This window comes from Salvelinus alpinus, chromosome 15 (assembly GCF_045679555.1).
Source record: "Salvelinus alpinus chromosome 15, SLU_Salpinus.1, whole genome shotgun sequence".
Taxonomy (NCBI): domain Eukaryota; kingdom Metazoa; phylum Chordata; class Actinopteri; order Salmoniformes; family Salmonidae; genus Salvelinus; species Salvelinus alpinus.
In genome coordinates this window covers 49,385,301-49,403,630 of record NC_092100.1, presented here as the reverse complement: position 1 = coordinate 49,403,630, position 18,330 = coordinate 49,385,301, and the positions used below count along the sequence as shown (strand labels likewise).

The following is an 18,330-nucleotide window of genomic DNA, read 5'->3' as shown; positions in this document are numbered from 1 at the left end:
ACAGGTTCAATCTCTCACTCACTCACACACACACACACACGCACACACACACACACACACACACACACACACACACACACACACACACACACACACACACACACACACACACACACACACACACACACACACACACACACACACACACACACACACACACACACACACACACACACACACTATCCCTGAACACATCTGGAGTGTAGGGGACCAAATGGAACCATATTCTTCCCAAAACTTGGCTATATTTATTTTTGCCAGAGGGGGGGGCCCCAGCTGCACACACACATCAAGGTAATATGAGTGTGCTAAAAATTGCAGTATAATCCTTGAAAGAGTTCAGTTTACATATCAATTGCCACAAAGAAACACTCGCTGGCTTATTTTATTTTTGAATAGTGTATAATATACTTCTCAATCTAAAATACTCAGGGTGGCCTTGACAAAATCAACATATAGGAGGTTCTGTCATATGCTAAATCCAGTTCACAATTGACATGAACCATAGGCATAACAACAACCCATATAAAACATGTTTTATTATTATTGCAGGAATACAGTTGACTGTTGTGCACAGCACATACGTACAAAAATAAAAGGTCAACCATTTTTTATATATTAGTATTCTTACTCGTCAACTTATTTTTTTTCAGAAACAAATGATTGGAGAAGTCTGTTTTTCAAACTAATTTACAATCATTTCAATAAATCGGAACTAAGGCAGAAGGTAAGGTATATGTTAAAAAAGACGAGGGGGATTTAGAGGATGCACACTCCCCTCAGTGCAGGAATATAAAACTGAGTGAGAACACAAACTAAGGCTGCCGACACACAGGGCACACACAGACTCGCTACCGCCACCTTTGCACAAGTTGGAGAGCCCACAATGGATTGCATTGTAAGTTACTGTAGGCTTGAACACCATTTGAGTATCTAACACTCTTTGAGCAGCTTTAATGCATTTAGTACAAAGACTTGTGTGTAGGTCTAACAGGTGCACACTGAACTAGGTGCTCTTTATGACATAAGAAACCATTTTGACGGAGGCACAATTCTCACACTTCCAAATATCTCTATTTCAGTTCATGTATTTGCTTGTTAATAATAATAATAGATTTATTTTATATCACGCTTTTCATACAAAATCTCAAGGTTGTCCAGATAGTGTCCTGTTGTACATATGGACCGGCAAAAAAAATATGAATGATAAATACAATAGGATGTTGTTGCACCACCCAGATGAAATGAAACCATGAATCCTGCTACGTCATCCCAGAAAGACACATGCAAAACAGTAGAAAAGCTAGTTTTCATTCATTCCACAATCCTGAATAGATCATTCTCAAGACATTTTTCAGTTACATTGTGACAATATAGGTAGGCTTGATCTGGTGCTATCTGTAGAGATAACTCTACTTGGAAGACTGAACAAAACTTCATAACGGCCCACATCCAAAACAGCCTTTGTGTTACATATTTTCATTGTCTGTCATCCTCTTTGTATACCATCTTCCTTGGAAGTAGTGCTTTGCTAGCACTGCACAGCAAGACAATTCCATCTTATTCCTGACTCAAGGTAAATTGATCTGATAACACCTCTGCTTGCTCTTTTGCTGTGGCAGATACAGAGTATGATGGGTGTACACATGGATGCTTTCTGGGTTCCATCTCAACTAGACACTGCATCGAGCCTGTAGCCTGTCTCTTCCTACTACAAGCACTTGGGTGAAGGTAAGTACCAGCTCAAATCCATTTTACAGTTGGCTACCGATGAATGCTGTGTTGGAATAAGAATTGAACAGGTGTAAATGTAAAAGAGGTAAAAGATGACAACATTTCTTATGGATTTTACTCTGACGCACCAAACATACCTATAGCACTGTAATAACCAAAGATAAACCGTCTTTAAATCAGATTATGCCCCTCCATTCCCAATAAGTCCATGCTCATTGCCCACCAGTCAAAGAGAGGTACAGAATCATCAAACCACTTACACCTAAAAATCACTGTATGTCATTCATGCAAGGTTTTCTTCGAGCTACATATCAACCATGAATAAATAAAGGAATAACAGAGCGAACGCGGGTCAAAGGGGAAAAGAGATCCGGGTCAACCTGAACATCACGTGCCTAGACACAGTGAAAGAAGTCTATGACTCTGACCTTGGACTAAAATGGCTCCGGATGGGAGAGGAAGGATACTTCTGGAATCTCATGGCCATTGTTGAACAAAGGGTTTTACAGTGTCAACTGGACAAGGGGGGTCTGCTCGGGTATTTGGGGAGTAGCTTGTCCAATATGATCTGCATCCTTAGCAGGTTAAAAGAACAATGGGTACCACATGCACAGTCCCATATAAGTACTCTTCTGCATGTCAGTACATTACTGTATATGTTTATCCCTCCACTATGGAAACGTACAGTATTCGAGGAGGAGAGCAAGCAAGCATTGACTTCAATGCACAAAGCCCAAACATCACTACTGTAAGCCTTTGGGGAAATGCTTTGAGACATTGCTTCTGTTTTTCTTTCACACAAGACCTTACAACTTAAAAACTGGTTTAAGCAATAAAAGAGAGAAACAGGTACCTATGAGTACAATCCTTATGATCTAACTAACAGATATTATATGTAAAATACAGATTGCACTAGCTACCTGAAATATTGTTAGCAAATCTCAGTTGCATGACATAAGCAACACCTCTCAAAAAATGTCAATGTAATATTGACGTTACTTCAAATGAATGTAGCAGACCCTCATTTCCAGAGTGAATGTGAAAACAAGCACTATTTCTGCAGCTCAACATTTACTGCAGAAATGGAGATACTGTAAGTGCAACAACAGAAATCGAACCAGCACAAGTTAAGGTTTCAACCCTCATCAGTTTCAAAAGGAATCAAACTGTTTGATTTCTACAGCAGGCTCCCTTTAGTCCAAGACCAGGCACAGACACACATTTCAATCTGGTCTGACCATCTAGCCACCATACACTTAGCCTCATAAAACCATCTAGCCTCATAAAAGCCAGGATTGTCAAGCCCCCTAGGATGGTGGGTCTCCAGTTCTAGCTTCCCACATCAACGGCTATGAACTTGGACACAGAGTCTCAATTAGAGCCTCAATTACTTGATTGATGTTATTCTGAAAAGAAAAGAAACTGAAGATACTTGTGGGCCTCTAGGAATTGGGCTAAAGCCCCCTGGAGTGTATGAGGTTAGTGATGACCTGCGTGTCATCCCTATTTCTGACTGAGGGGCGCATTTCTCGCATGCAAGGGAAGGGGCCCGCAAGTAGGAATCAAAGGCACACACCATCTCATCACAAAGCAAGGAAACAAACAAGTGCTCTAGTTACCCTTACTATACAATGGTATAATGTTGACACAGAGGATGGAAAATGTCTAGTCCTTGATTGATAACGACAAAAGTTCAAAGTAAACAGGCATTCTTCTCAGTAGAAATTTCATGCACACCTTTTTTTCATTCGGGACGTGGCGCTTTGAGGTAATAAAAAGTATCCATTTCACTTCTAGAGGCTGAGCTGTCATCCACTGACAGGGCAAGGCCTCCACCAGCTATGGCAAGCACCCATATAAAGTGAAGGGGTCAGATGAAGCTTCTCCACCCCTTATATAATACTCATTAAAATAATAAGCAGCAAATAATGGCATATCCATAAGTTGTAAAACAAAGTAAGCTACCGAAATGTACATACAAAAGACTGAATAAATACCATCATATATAGTGGTATTTCTTTCTTTTGCAGTCCATTTGTATTGGTGTATGCATGTATACAGCATAATGTTACCTGGAAAACAATCCACATGTGCAAATAAGTGAGTTATTGCCAGTTTTGCTCATATTCGGGGGAGGAAGTGTGTAACAGTCATGGCAGTGGTGGCCTTTTTGCCTCTCTTCAGACGGCCATGCTTGCTGAGAGCAATGTAGGAGCCTCTGTAAACGGAAGACTCATAGGCGTTGTAGTTGTTTGGCAGCATGCTCTCTCTGAACTTGCACTCATCATGGAAGACTGTCTGAAAATAGCAAAGGAGAACAAGCCTAAGAAAATGTGTGGCCAAGTCTAGTTTCACAGTTAGCAGTTTGATATGGTTGTACAGGATGCACAGAAAAATACTTGCCATGCAATCATTTCATCCTCATCCGGGATTGGTTCACGTGTAAAGTAGGGGAGCCATGCACTAATATATTGGAGCACATTTGGGGCTGATAGCAGGCCAAGAACCTGCAAACCTTTGTCTCTAAAGACTAGCACATCTCTTGCTCAATCTAAAATTCATAAGAAATAAAAGTGTTTATAAAACCGTAAAAGTACAGTGGGGAGAACAAGTATTTGATACACTGACGATTTTGCAGGTTTTCCTACTTACAAAGCATGTAGAGGTCTGTAATTTTTATCATAGGTACACTTCAACTGTGAGAGACGGAATCTAAAACAAAAATCCTGAAAATCACATTGTATGATTTTTAAGTAATTAATTTGCATTTTATTGCATGACATAAGTATTTGATCACCTACCAACCAGTAAGAATTCCGGCTCTCACAGACCTGTTAGTTTTTCTTTAAGAAGCCCTCCTGTTCTCCACTCATTACCTGTATTAACTGCACTTGTTTGAACTCGTTACCTGTATAAAAGACACCTGTCCACACATTCAATCAAACAGACTCCAACCTCTCCACAATAGCCAAGACCAGAGAGCTGTGTAAGGACATCAGGGATACAATTGTAGACCTGCACAAGGCTGGGATGGGCTACAGGACAATAGGCAAGCAGCTTGGTGAGAAGGCAACAACTGTTGGCGCAATTATTAGAAAATGGAAGAAGTTCAAGATGACGGTCAATCACCCTCGGTCTGGGGCTCCATGCAAGATCTCACCTCGTGGGGCATCAATGATCATGAGGAAGGTGAGGGATCAGCCCAGAACTACACGGCAGGACCTGGTCAATGACCTGAAGAGAGCTGGGACCACAGTCTCAAAGAAAACCATTAGTAACACACTACGCCGTCATGGATTAAAATCCTGCAGCGCACGCAAGGTCCCCCTGCTCAAGCCAGCGCATGTCCAGGCCCGTCTGAAGTTTGCCAATGACCATCTGGATGATCCAGAGGAGGAATGGGAGAAGGTCATGTGATCTGATGAGACAAAAATAGAGCTTTTTGGTCTAAACTCCACTCGCCGTGTTTGGAGGAAAAAGAAGGATGAGTACAACCCCAAGAACACCATCCCAACCGTGAAGCATGGAGGTGGAAACATCATTCTTTGGGGATACTTTTCTGCAAAGGGGACAGGACGACTGCACCGTATTGAGGGGAGGATGGATGGGGCAATGTATCGCGAGATCTTGGCCAACAACCTCCTTCCCTCAGTAAGAGCATTGAAGATGGGTCGTGGCTGGGTCTTCCAGCATGACAACGACCCGAAACACACAGCCAGGGCAACTAAGGAGTGGCTCCGTAAGAAGCATCTCAAGGTCCTGGAGTGGCCTAGCCAGTCTCCAGACCTGAACCCAATAGAAAATCTTTGGAGGGAGCTGAAAGTCCGTATTGCCCAGCGACAGCCCCGAAACCTGAAGGATCTGGAGAAGGTCTGTATGGAGGAGTGGGCCAAAATCCCTGCTGCAGTGTGTGCAAACCTGGTCAAGAACTACAGGAAACGTATGATCTCTGTAATTGCAAACAAAGGTTTCTGTACCAAATATTAAGTTCTGCTTTTCTGATGTATCAAATACTTATGTCATGCAATAAAATGCAAATTAATTACTTAAAAATCATACAATGTGATTTTCAGGATTTTTGTTTTAGATTCCGTCTCTCACAGTTGAAGTGTACCTATGATAAAAATTACAGACCTCTACATGCTTTGTAAGTAGGAAAACCTGCAAAATCGGCAGTGTATCAAATACTTGTTCTCCCCACTGTATGTCCTTGAGGCGATATCTAACGAAAATTACATTTACCACATATTTTTTGAAACCTGGAACTCAAAACTTTAAATCAACTGAGATCATCTTGAAATATCATATTCATTCAATTTCAAAGGAAATTACAATGTGAATGTTGCTGTTTTTGAGTAATTTGTGCTATTGGGAGCATGCTAACAGAGGCCCTACCACTCCCATACTTTGTGCTTGATAAAGACAATGCTAAACTGCAGCTTACTGAACAAAATCAAATGTTGGTTTGCTTACTCCCTGGGTCTATTGACTTATTTTTGTGTATTAATAAGATGACGCAAATGTGAACCATCCGTTTAAACATCAATAACTGGGGTATTACGCACATGTAGCACTGCTGTGACACTTATTTCTCACCCATATGGGTAATTAATTAGCATATTAACCAATGTGTTATTTGTGAAATTATTGATGTCAAAAGGTTTTTAATTGTAAGTGTATTTTTGGGGGGACTGTTAATTCATGCGCAATTGTAGAGCTGTGGGCCTTCTTGTGCGCACCTTGCACTTTGTTAATTGCTAATCGTGTTTGTTTAATTGTCTAAACAATTCTCTAACAATATTTTTCAGAGTATTTGTTGGATAGAAATGTTTGAAAATGTTCTGCAATAATACGTTGTGAAAAGACGGGATGTGCTGGGACTTCCAACAAGCCTGCCTGATGATGTCCGTCAGAGATACCCTAATGAAATCATCATTCCTGTCTCTTGGTTCAATGTCCATAATCAAAGGATGCACTTCAATCAGTGATAGCCATAGCCTATAAGTGTAACCTAACATGTAAATAGGCCTCATATTCATCTTTAAAGGACTAATTGCATACAGTCCCAGGTCCCGATGAAAAGGTTCTGGAGTATCGGGGGACTTTCCCTCGCACGCAGGGCCATATTACAGCGCGTGACACAATTATGCGTCTGTTAACCTCATCATTATAGCCGAAGGCAAATCGACCATGAACAGGCCCTTAGCCCATTTACTGCTTATCATTTCAAAAGAATGCATAATAAGATTGGGGGAACATATCGTTAACAATACCAAATAGCCTACCATTCCATGATCATATTTATACTCACATAATTCACAGCACACGTTAAGATAGGCACATCCAATAGTTAATATGACATGCAAATAAAAACCCGACCAGTCATAGCGTAATAGCAAAGACCACTATTCTCGGAGCCATTAACATTAACAAATATTGCAGGAAAATAAATGGAATAGCCAACTGTGCATACCTACCGTTCCGTATAACCTTCCTCGGCTATTCATTGCGACAAACAGCTCACTCCTTACCCCATACAAGCTAACCACTCCTCGCTCTACCGTTGAGATCTCTATTAGACCTAATTGAACAAAATACCAGATATTAGATATTGGAAAAATACATCCGATCAGATAGGTACAAAATATGGTTCATAATGGTTATAGCATATGCTGTGCGTCTGTGGGTGTAACCTTGCAGATTGCTACGCAGGATGCTGAGTCTTTGTTCTATATAAATTCCCACGTTCAATTTTCGATATATGCTCAGAAATGTATAGGTTTAGGCTATCATGTAGGCTTAATAATTGCCCTTTTGGACGTACACGGTGACTGTTAGTTTCTGGGCCGCTGTAGGAGCCAGTGTAAAAATAGGTTGTTGTCTAAATACGTCCATACATTCATGTCATGTTTGAGATTAAGGAGATAGTTAGCACTGATGGATACTGTTTTTAATAGATGTGTCTTTGCTCTAGAAGACATTCAATGCTCCCTTCGCGGCTGATGACATATCATGCAAAATGGGCTATAGATGCTGTTAGATCCATAATTATTGACGACGGCCCCTTTATGTGATGTATATTGCGTTACATCTTTGGAAGCAACTCACTGTACTGGTTTTCATTATGTACACCATTTATCCTGCCGTCTGGGAGGACCTGAAGGTGAAACCCGATACCCACGTTGCAGTAGAGCCTCCGGACTCTTTTGATACCTAGCAAATAGTCATTCTCCCAGTTCAGGTCCGATTTCTCCCCCGAGATGCCCAGAATGGAGTGGGAGAAGAGGGTCTCCCATCTTTTCTCCAATAACGTTGCATTTGTCCTGCTTGGAATAGGATATGATGACACAATCCCCACTATGAACCCCAAGAGAACAATCGCAGTCAACGTCCAGTGCGTGCTGGCCTCGTAGGACATACTGATGAGGAACCTTTGCGCAATGGCCATCCGGTTTACCTTCGGGGCACGTGGTCAAAATGAATGGCCCTAAAAATACCACTCTTCTTGTTTTTCTTCCTTCGGCATGCTGGCAGAGGATTATTTTTGGAACGCGGATCAGGGGTCTGGGCATGAGACGACAGCCCCAATGCAGAGGAGTAGAAATGGGAGTGCGCGTGGCAGTGCTTGAGATGGTGGCGGTGATGCTTACCATGTTTTGCAGCCCCGCGCCTCTCTCTCTCTCTCTGTGGGCAACACAGGCCGTGGAGAACACCACTCACCAAAACCCTGTTTCACCTTGCCAGGCTATCGCATCTCTAGATTACATCATGCTGAGTTCACTGCTGCCCCTTCGAATAATACAAGGGCGGAGGATGGGGAGAGTGAAGTTGCAAGCAAGCAAGAAAAGAGGCGCTGAACTGCAGTGCCAAGTCTGTGGAGAGTTCAACGGAACACTGTCACAGCGCCCGTGAAACCGAGGAAGGGAGAGATCTCATTGGGTGGCGTTAAGCAACTGCGGAACATGATGGACACTTTGGCAGCTCCCAAATTGGGTCGGTGGTCATATGTCTGACAGCATGCTTCCTTATTTAGAAGGAAGGTGTAAAAACAGTCCACTTGTCACCGGAGAGCAATGGCACCCTTGGGGGCCACTTCCTATGCTGCTGGTTCAAGAACTTTCCCAACCAATTCTTATCTTAAAACACTTGAATAGGCTTACAATTAAAGTAAGATGCATTCATGAGCACAGTGGTGCGTAATTTAGTTACCCGAAACGTCTCTCGTAGACTATTCCTTCCCCTGAAACATAAATGCATATCATATTATCTTTGTAATGATGACACTATGGAGCATATGCCTATACGTCAGTGGCGCGCTTCCACCGGTCCCCTCAATGTCATCCAGTTGGTTGGGATTCCAATAGATGGCGCTATTTCCAAGGTTTTAACTGTGCTTCATGCGCAACCATCATTGACCATAGTTCAAATCATTTCGACAGACTACAAAGTTGTTCTCAGTGACATAAAAAATCCCAGACAAGCATTTTACAATGCAGTACATTTATTTTGTATTAAAAAAAATCTATTTGGTGACTGCACAATACCCAAGCTGAGGGATTTATAATCAAAATAATATTATATGATTTTTATGAAGGCTGAAAACACAAAGAACAACACATTTGGAGCATCAATTAAAACTGAGGACATAATAGCAGATTCATAATCATACAGTCCTCTGCAAATAGGACCAATGTGAATAGAGCCCTGATTAAGTCTTATACACCCCAGCATATTTACAAAACAGTTTTGTCAATTAACCAAAGCCATCTTAAAGGTGACCCTTGGCACTTGCTATCTTGAGACGCAACTAACCTAAACACTGGGCATTTGGACACATAATTAAAGGACCACAACACTGTTGCTAAGTTATTGAAATTCAATGGTTACTTACACTACATTACCAAAAGTATGTGGACACCTGCTTGTCTAACATCTCATTCCAAAATCATTGGCATTAATATGGAGTTGCCCCCCCCTTTGCTGCTATAACAGTCTCCACTCTTCTGGGAAGGCTTTCCACTAGATGTTGGAACATTGCTGCGGGGACTTGCTTCCATTCAGCCACAAGAGCATTAGTGAGGTCGGGCACTGACGTTGGGCGATTAGACCTGGCTCGCTGTCGGCGTTCCAATTCATCCCAAAGGTGTTCGATGGGGTTGAGGTCAGAGCTCTGTGCAGGCCAGTCAAGTTCTTCCACACCGATCTCAACAAACCATTTCTGTATGGGCCTTGCTTTGTGCACAGGGGCATTGCCATGCTGAAACAGGAAAGGGCCTTCCCTAAACTGTTGCAACAAAGTTGTTAGCACTGAATTGTCTAGAATTGTCGAGAATGCTGTAGCGTTAAGATTTCCCTTAACTGGAACTAAGGGGTCTAGCCCGAACCATGAAAAACAGCTCCAGACCATTATTCCTCCTCCACCAATCTTTACAGTTGGCACTATGCATTCGGGCAGGTAGCATTCTCCTGGCATACGCCAAACCCAGATTCGTCCGTTGGACTGCCAGATGGTGAAGCGTGATTCAGCACGTGATTAAGCATTTCCAGAGTCCAATGGCAGTGAGCTTTACACCACTCCAGCGGACGCATTGCACATGGTGATCTTAGGCTTGTGTGTGGCTGCTCAGCCATGGAAACCCATTTCATGAAGCTCCCGATGAACAGTTATTGTGTTGATGTTGCTTCCAGAGGCAGTTTGGAACTCGGTAATGAGTGTTGCAACCGAGGACAGATGATTTTTATGCGCTACGATCTTCAGCACCCGGTGGCAACTTTCTGTGAGCTTGTGTGGCCTACCAATTCGCAGCTGAGCTGTTGTTGCTCCTAGACATTTCCACTTCACAAAAACAGCAGTTACAGTTGACCGGGGCACCTCTAGCAGCGCCGAAATTTCACAAACTGACTTGTTGGAAAGGTGGCATCCTATGACGGTGCCACATTGAAAGTCACTAAGCTCTTCACTAAGGCCATTCTACTGCCAATGTTTGTCTATGGAGATTGAATGGCTGTGTGCTCGATTTTATACACCTGTCAGCAACGAGTCTGGCTGAAATAGCCAAATCCACTAATTTGAAGGGGTGTCCACATACTTTTGTATATATAGTGTATGTCTAACAAATATCAACAAAACTAAATATAGGGGAAACTCAACACAGAGAAACAATACAGTGGTTATAAATGATCCTGATGCAACAGTATTGACTACTTCCTGTTTACTAATAAATAATGATACAGAATGTTGTTTACCATACTCTGCAAAGGTATTAGTCATCATGAAGACATGCACATCCAGCAAAGTTGCTCCTTTAATTAAAACCAAAACTCATAGAGGAAATAGTCAGGATGAAACCAACAACTTAAAAGCGAAACAAAACCATGTGTTTAAATATTAATGTACTATTCTGCAAGGTAAACCAGGAAATCATCAACTTTGTGAGTTGAGTTGGATTCCTGACAACTTACAGTGCCGCAATGAAATAATGATACGTAGTATAACTTTGCCATCCTACAGGGACAAATTGACAGCAGTTGAGATCAGTAAGCTATCTGAGTGTAAGCAACCCACGATGAACGAGTGGGATGGAAGAATATTCAAATAAATTATAGCGCTGAAGGCAAGATGTCTCACATCTATACAAAAATAATAATTTATCATTTCTTCACAGAAATAGCTTTTGCCCTTTACACTTTTGACAGATGCAACAAAAATAATGCTAAATACTTTAATATGTGCTTATGATTTTTAAAAGAACAATAAATAAATAGTTATGTCCAAAAAATAAAAACATTTCTAGAGGCACTTGCAAAATGCTGCTATTTTCCCAAGGGGCTTGGCAGTATGTCCATATGCTCTACAGTACGTCAGATAAGTATTTACTTGTCTGTGTGCAGGGGGAATTTTCTCAAAGTCATCTGCTATTTTCAAAAAGTTACCATGTCTGTTTAGTAATTGGTTTTCAACGATGAGTGACGTGGTATTATCTTTCACTAACTGCCAATTAAATATTACAAGTTCATTTTGACCCCATTCTCAAAATGAGAGTATATATCCAATAGGGCCAACTGTATTTAGCCAATCTCATCATTGCATAAATGAGCTATTACATTATGTTTGGTTATTATACAGCCATATTTCTGATTGAAAGTCAGAAAGAGTAGGCAAATCATACACAGAATGCATATAAAATAACATATTGATTGTAACACAAGCGTTTTACTAACAAAACCCCAATTTTGAAGAATAACTGAAGGCCACAAAATATTTTGATTACTATTTAAATATACTCAGTGGCCAGTGTATTAGGTACACCACCCTGTTCATGAAAATGGTTCGCTCCTACAGACAGTGAGTCACGTGGCCGTGGCTTGCTATATAAAGCAGGCAGACAGGCATCGAGGCATTCAGTTACTGTTTGATTGAACGTTAGAATTGGCAAAACGAGTGACCTAAGCGACTTTGAGCATGATGTGATCGTCGGTGCCAGGCGCGCCGGTTCCAGTATCTCAGAAACGGCCGGCCAGTGTCTAGGGTTTACCGAGAATGGTGCGACAAACAAAAAACATCCAGTTAGCAGCAGTCATATGGGTGAAAACAGCTCGTTGATGAAAGGTCAAAGGAGAATGACAAGAATCGTGCAAGCTAACAGGCGGGTCACAAACAGGCAAATAACGGCGCAGTACAACTTGTCAGTCCTTGTCACGGATGGGCTATTGCAGCAGACCACCACACCGGATTCTACTCCTATCAGCTAAAAACATGAAGAAGCGTCTCCAGTGGGCACGCGATCACCAACACTGGACAATTGAGAAGTGGAGAAACATAGCCTGGTCTGACGAATCACAGTTCCTGTTGTGTCAGGATTTGGCGTAAACAGCATGAGTCCATGGCCCAATCCTGCTTGGTGTCAACGGTAACAGTTGAGCGAAGTTTCCATGCCCCGAAGAATTCAGGCTGTTCTAGAGGGTGTCCGACCCAGTACTAAATGGTTGTACCTAATAAACTGGCCACAGTGTACAGCAGCAGATGGGATACAGAAAGTCTGTAGCTTATAGCTATTATTTGTGTGCAGTATTCTGTTAGGTGACTGGAACTCCAGGAGAGACTGCATCCAAAGTCATGTCATGTTGCCCTGCTCTCTCCTCTGCACTATGAAATTCACACACACAAGTTTGTTTTACTATCCTTGTGGGGACCAAACAATTGATTCCCTAAACCTTAACATTAACTCTAAACCTAACCCTCACTCCTAACCCTAATTCTAACCCAATGTTCCTTGTTTTACTATCCTTGTGAGGACTTCTGGTCCCCACAAGGATAGTAAAACAAACAACAACAAAAAACACACACACACACCTTTTCACAGACCCATGTTGACCTTCAAAAGAGATGTACGATACACAGAGAAAAGCATAAAAAATATGACAGAACACAAAAAACATCTTGCATACCAAAACTATTTTCAGTAACCCAGTTCACTGTAATGCTGCAGTGTTGCTAGTATGACTTTTTGGTATTTTGCTCATGGGAATATTAATGGAGTTTCCAAAAAGAAGTGTACCTGAATTTTTTACAGCATTGGTTAATTCACCTCATTTACTTTCCTAGTGTCATTTCAGATTGAACGTGATAATGGCAGTAGAAATGATGTAATAAATAGCACAATATGGCACTGTCTGAAATTTCTAGAAAAGAGGTGACTATCCTGAGATGACAGACTTCAAACAAAAATGCAATGATGCCATTGAGCCACTTCATTCTAACAACACCACAGTTACACAGATGACCTCACCCAAACAGGTTGCATAAGAAATTCCCATAGGAATATAAATATATGAATTCATATACAAAATATATACAGTAAACCTGTTTATTACCAAAAAAACATCCAAAACTAGGGGCCAGTTACCCTTAACATTCCCAATTTTTCTATTCGCAGTTTCTTGACGAACAAGTCCAATGGTCTCATTTGACTTATCACGTGTGTGATAACATGTACGTTTCGGTAAGCAATGCATAATCCACCCATTGTGACTGCAAGCACAACCTGGCTGAGAATAAGAAACAGACAGAAATGCCCCTACATTAGCAGCATGGAGCTATGTGAGCCCAGATCCTTTCCCAAGCAGGTGATGGGCTCTCCAGATTGGTTATTTTTCTCTCTTGGCCAGTCTGCATGAGAAGTGGGCAATAATCTCCTGTTGACTTGGACTAAGGGCTGGATTCGATCCATATTGCAGAAGTATCGCGGAAGATCCACATTATAGGCAATGTTCCCGCATTCCCACGGACTGCATTCACGGTAAACGCTGTGGGCTTAATCGGAAATTACCTTTACATTTTAACACAGATCTTCCACAGTACGGATTGAATCCAGCCCTAACAGCAGACTGTTTTAAAGATATAGCATGGACAAACTCCTCACATAGATGAGAGTGAAATGGTAATAAATCTGTATTCCAGTTGTCTAAGGGCTGATGGAGTCCGATCATGCTGTGAAGCTAGCTGTACCTGAGGAGAAGGAGAAATGACCCTTCTGAGAGGCCATCTACGTGTCTGAGAGGAACAAGGTGAGAGACACTCTAAATACACAGACACAGTCTCTCTCTTGTCCACACAGTAACTAGCTGCAGTAAATTCTGGAGGGAACAATTGTCATGGGTATACATTTTTCTTTCATTCCTGCCGCACACATACACACAAACGTATAAACGGGCTGCCTCATTGCAATCCATTGGTAATGCCATGGCAACGGTCAGCGAAGACACTGGAGCGTTGCAAGCGCAGGGAGTGGTAGTGCAGCCAGGGGTGCATTCCTTCACTCTTGGTTCCTGTTTTTTCAGCTCTTGAGGTCCTTTTGGTCAAAGATGATGTGGTTGGCCAGATAGATGGCGATGATGCCGAAGATGGCGGAGGAGGCCATATAGGCAGTGACGGACTTTGTGAACTGAACGATCATGCCCATGAAGAGAGTGGGAAAGACCTGAGAGAGGAGGAAGGTGCTATCCAGGATGGCAAAGTCCAACCCTACGCCGCGCTTCTCGTAGCCCTCTGGCTCATCCTGCTCGGGGCCCGTGGCTTTGTGGGACGACCCATTCTGGCCGTGGGGAGGGGGGTAGTAGTCTGAGCCGTCTTGGCTGAAGAAGGCATGCCCGTTGGTGCCCCCCAGTTTGTGGGCCAGCCCCGCCTCCTCGGACACGGCTGTCAAATGTGTGATCGAGTCCTGCTTGATCACAATCCCGTACTTAAGCAAGTTTTTTGTTTTCTTTTTTGGCATGTAAACCTGAAATGCAAAGAGAGATAAGTAAATTCAATACACAGTCTAGGGTTAGGCAGTGTGTGCAAGGGAGTTTGTTTGTGTAGGGCTGGACTGGGTATGTGTACAGAGGGAGGGAGAAAAATGATATGACTATGACCACGATGTGAGCGTTTGTTTGTATTGTAACATACATGGCTGTTTACTCAGCCCTGATACATGGCTGTTGACTCCTACGGTATCTAAAAGAGTCAACAGAATTGTATCACAGTTCAAATATGATTTCATATGTACACTATGCTCAGGAAGTACAGGGACCACAGAGTACTGTATGTATGTGTGCCTTTCTGTCCTTACCTCCATTTCCTTGTGGTAGTGGCAGGTGAGGGTGTACGGCAGCGTCTGCAGCGTGGCATAGGCAAAGCCGGTCAGAGCCGACATCACGGTGACCAGGACCACACTCTTGGACATACAGATGACCAGGGCAGAGATGGTGAAGCTCACCATGCTGCTCAGGTAGACCCGGCGCGAGCCAAAATGGCGGACCAGTCGGCTCATGAGCAGGGAGAAGACAGTAGAGGTAGCACACTGCAGGAACAGGCCCAGGCTGCCCATACGGATGCCTGCAAGACAGGATTGAAGTTGTGGTAACAAATTAAGATACAAGATTATGTAATATCAATTATGTCCCTAACATTTATGGGAACAATAATTCTACATGATTATAATTCTAGTTAGTTAACTAGCTAATCGTCCTAGATTCATGCATAGACAAACAGACACAACCCAAGAACAAGGTCAAACATACAGTACTATAACACCACAACAGGTTGTGGTTGCAAATGCAAAATTACGACCAGTAACCTCATCCGGACACTTACTATTAAAAAATACCCCTGTAGGAGCCGGCTTTATGATTTAAGTTATTAGTGGGGGTGTTCCATTTCACAGTCTCAACAACACATAATACTTTAATCATGTTTAAAGATACAGACCTCTTCACCACATATTAACCTATAGCTGCTTTTACTGTGGCGCATTAATGGATCTTTATGTGTTTTCAATTCTCGGTTTGCTCATGCCATCAACACACGGAACAGATCAGAGCCCTAATCTACGAATCAGGGTTGAGGAGTTAGTTAACTTTGGTCAACTCTGAGTTCAATTTGGGATAACCGGTACCACAAAAGTGGCTAAACTTTTAGCCAGGTTAATGTCTATGACAACGAATCCTTCAGAACTAACCTGCTCTGATGCATAATTATCATACCCCCCCCCCAAAAAATGCTAGCCTCCCCTGTTATTGTAATGGTGAGAGGTTGTCTTGGGGGTATGATATTTGTGCGTCTAACTTTCTCACTCATCATTATTCACGATTCATTCAGGATTATCCGTAATCATGATAGCATCCACATGAATGTAGAAGTGTCTAGAAACATATTATATTCTTATTTACAATAACAGTGACTCCAAAATGACACAATACCATTATTTACCATTAGTTTCTATTGGGCACAAAATAATCTGAAACACACACACACAAAAAAGCTAATGCATCCAGTCACAAGCTTAATGTAGTCATTGTGTGCTAGGAATATGGAACCAAATATGAAACCTTTACTACTTTAATACACATAAGTACATTTTTACCAATACTTTTGGTTCCCTAAAATGGAGGGTCTATGTACAAAGAGTGCTGTAATTAAAGCTGACAGTCTGCACTTTAACCTCATAGTCATGCATCATTTCAAATCCAGTGCTGGAGTACAGAGCCAAAACAGCAACAAATGTGTCAATGTCCTAATCAATGTTCCCTCAAAGAAAATGCGGCTGTGAGCAAATTTCAGGTCTGCTGAGCGCAAACTTGAACGTTGTGAAAATTCTGTGCAACCGCCAGCGCGCGTTTACTGTGAACACTGAGGCTGTACCTGCTTTAACTTACCGTTGTAACAGTGGCCAAGCAAGCTACTGTGGCTATTGATCATAATGTAGGCCTACCATCGCAGTCTAGTTCAAAGTAAATGGCACAGATCCATATATGGCAATGGTCTATTTGCATATACGCCTACTGCAGCTCTGATTGGTTATGCTGCACCGGTCTGTGTAGAGTATGGCCTGAGTTGTGTGTAAATGCAATGGAATCCTACTCCGATGCGTGCTGCCTACAACGAAATCTCTTGCGTAGCTAGTTTTGCATACTAAGTCTTGCATAGTTCATTTTGTTTCGGTATGTTGCATTGAAAGTGGCTAATATTGTGTTGATTCGATCACAAATGCCACACTAAAAAGGAAACATTGATAGCTAGAGCAAACACTCCAAGTATTTGAAAGAAGAGGCGCAGACTCCTCAGCACAAATACTGTGTCTGAAACCCAGTTTGTTCTACCCTAGTCTACATGGCATCACAGGGAGGTTCTTCATTCCAAATCAACATAATAAGTGGCCTACAACTACTATGGAAAGGTCGGCTGCCTGAGCCGACTTTATTTGTAGTATTTAAAGCGGTTTGATATTACTGTTAGCTGTAAGGGGCCGATTTAGACTTAGGAAATGTACACCTTCATACGCACGCCTTTCCTACACACTTCTCAGTAGTTGGTATTCAGACACCTAATGCAGTCGCGTAATGCGTTCTACAGATGTGGCTACCTTTCACACACTGAACACATTTAATTCAACCGCTGAACACCCTCCGACTTGCTGGCCAACAGATTTTCTCGTGGCGTTTTCATTCGATAGGGTTTTCAGTACATTTATCTTATTAAGCCATCCCTTTAAATACGGTGTACCTTTAATTAGAATTTTTCTGACAGACTGACTAAAATACATTGAGAGAATGGGTTCAGAATATAGGGATCAATGAAAGAAAGCCATCTAAATATATGTATATTCGTCTCTGTTTCAGCACCAACCGGTAGATTTAAAAATACTTTGATCTCGTAGATTATTTAGGCAAATGTTAGGGTTAAGAAAGTATGTACAAAAAAATGCCTATATTGATGAATCAAAAATACAGTGGTTTGATTCATCCTGAAAGTTGGCATATTCAAGTTCAAACCATGACATATTGGAAGGTGAAAAAAAGTGTACAATAGGGGTTGAACAATAGTCCTATAAATCTACCTTAATCCTCACTTATCATGGAACTGTATGACAACGGTCCAGTCGTCGTGAACGTGTACCAGGCTCCAGGTTTAAGCTGCTACGTGTGGTCTGAGTTCCATAATGATTCAAATAGGCAACATGTCCCAAATGTCCACAACATCAGTCTAATATGATCCACTATTGCTAGCGACCCTCAGGAACAGGAAAGAAAGCTAAACGGAGTGGAATGGAATGATGC

The 18,330-nt window shown here is 42.0% G+C and overlaps 2 protein-coding genes across 3 annotated transcripts in view; both read right to left on the bottom strand.

Annotated features, from left to right (window-relative positions):
• Positions 1–521: 521 nt before the first annotated feature.
• LOC139540245 (fibroblast growth factor 6-like) lies at positions 522–8,776 on the bottom strand. Its single transcript, XM_071343922.1, has 3 exons — positions 7,843–8,776; positions 7,212–7,315; positions 522–4,032 (listed from the first exon to the last, which is right to left on the bottom strand). Exons 1-3 carry the CDS (start codon positions 8,180–8,182, stop codon positions 3,856–3,858), a joined length of 621 nt encoding a protein of 206 aa, XP_071200023.1. The 5' UTR covers positions 8,183–8,776; the 3' UTR covers positions 522–3,855.
• A 441-nt stretch (positions 8,777–9,217) lies between these two features.
• Positions 9,218–18,330, bottom strand: part of LOC139540244 (solute carrier family 45 member 3-like) — a 54,507-nt gene continuing 45,394 nt past the window's right edge. For both annotated transcript variants that reach the window (XM_071343920.1, XM_071343921.1), the window contains exons 4-5: positions 15,345–15,610; positions 9,218–15,014 (exon numbers count right to left, since the gene is read on the bottom strand). In XM_071343920.1, the coding sequence (XP_071200021.1) occupies positions 14,571–15,014; positions 15,345–15,610 (710 nt within the window). In that variant the 3' untranslated portion in view covers positions 9,218–14,570. The remainder of the gene's footprint in view (positions 15,015–15,344; positions 15,611–18,330) is intronic.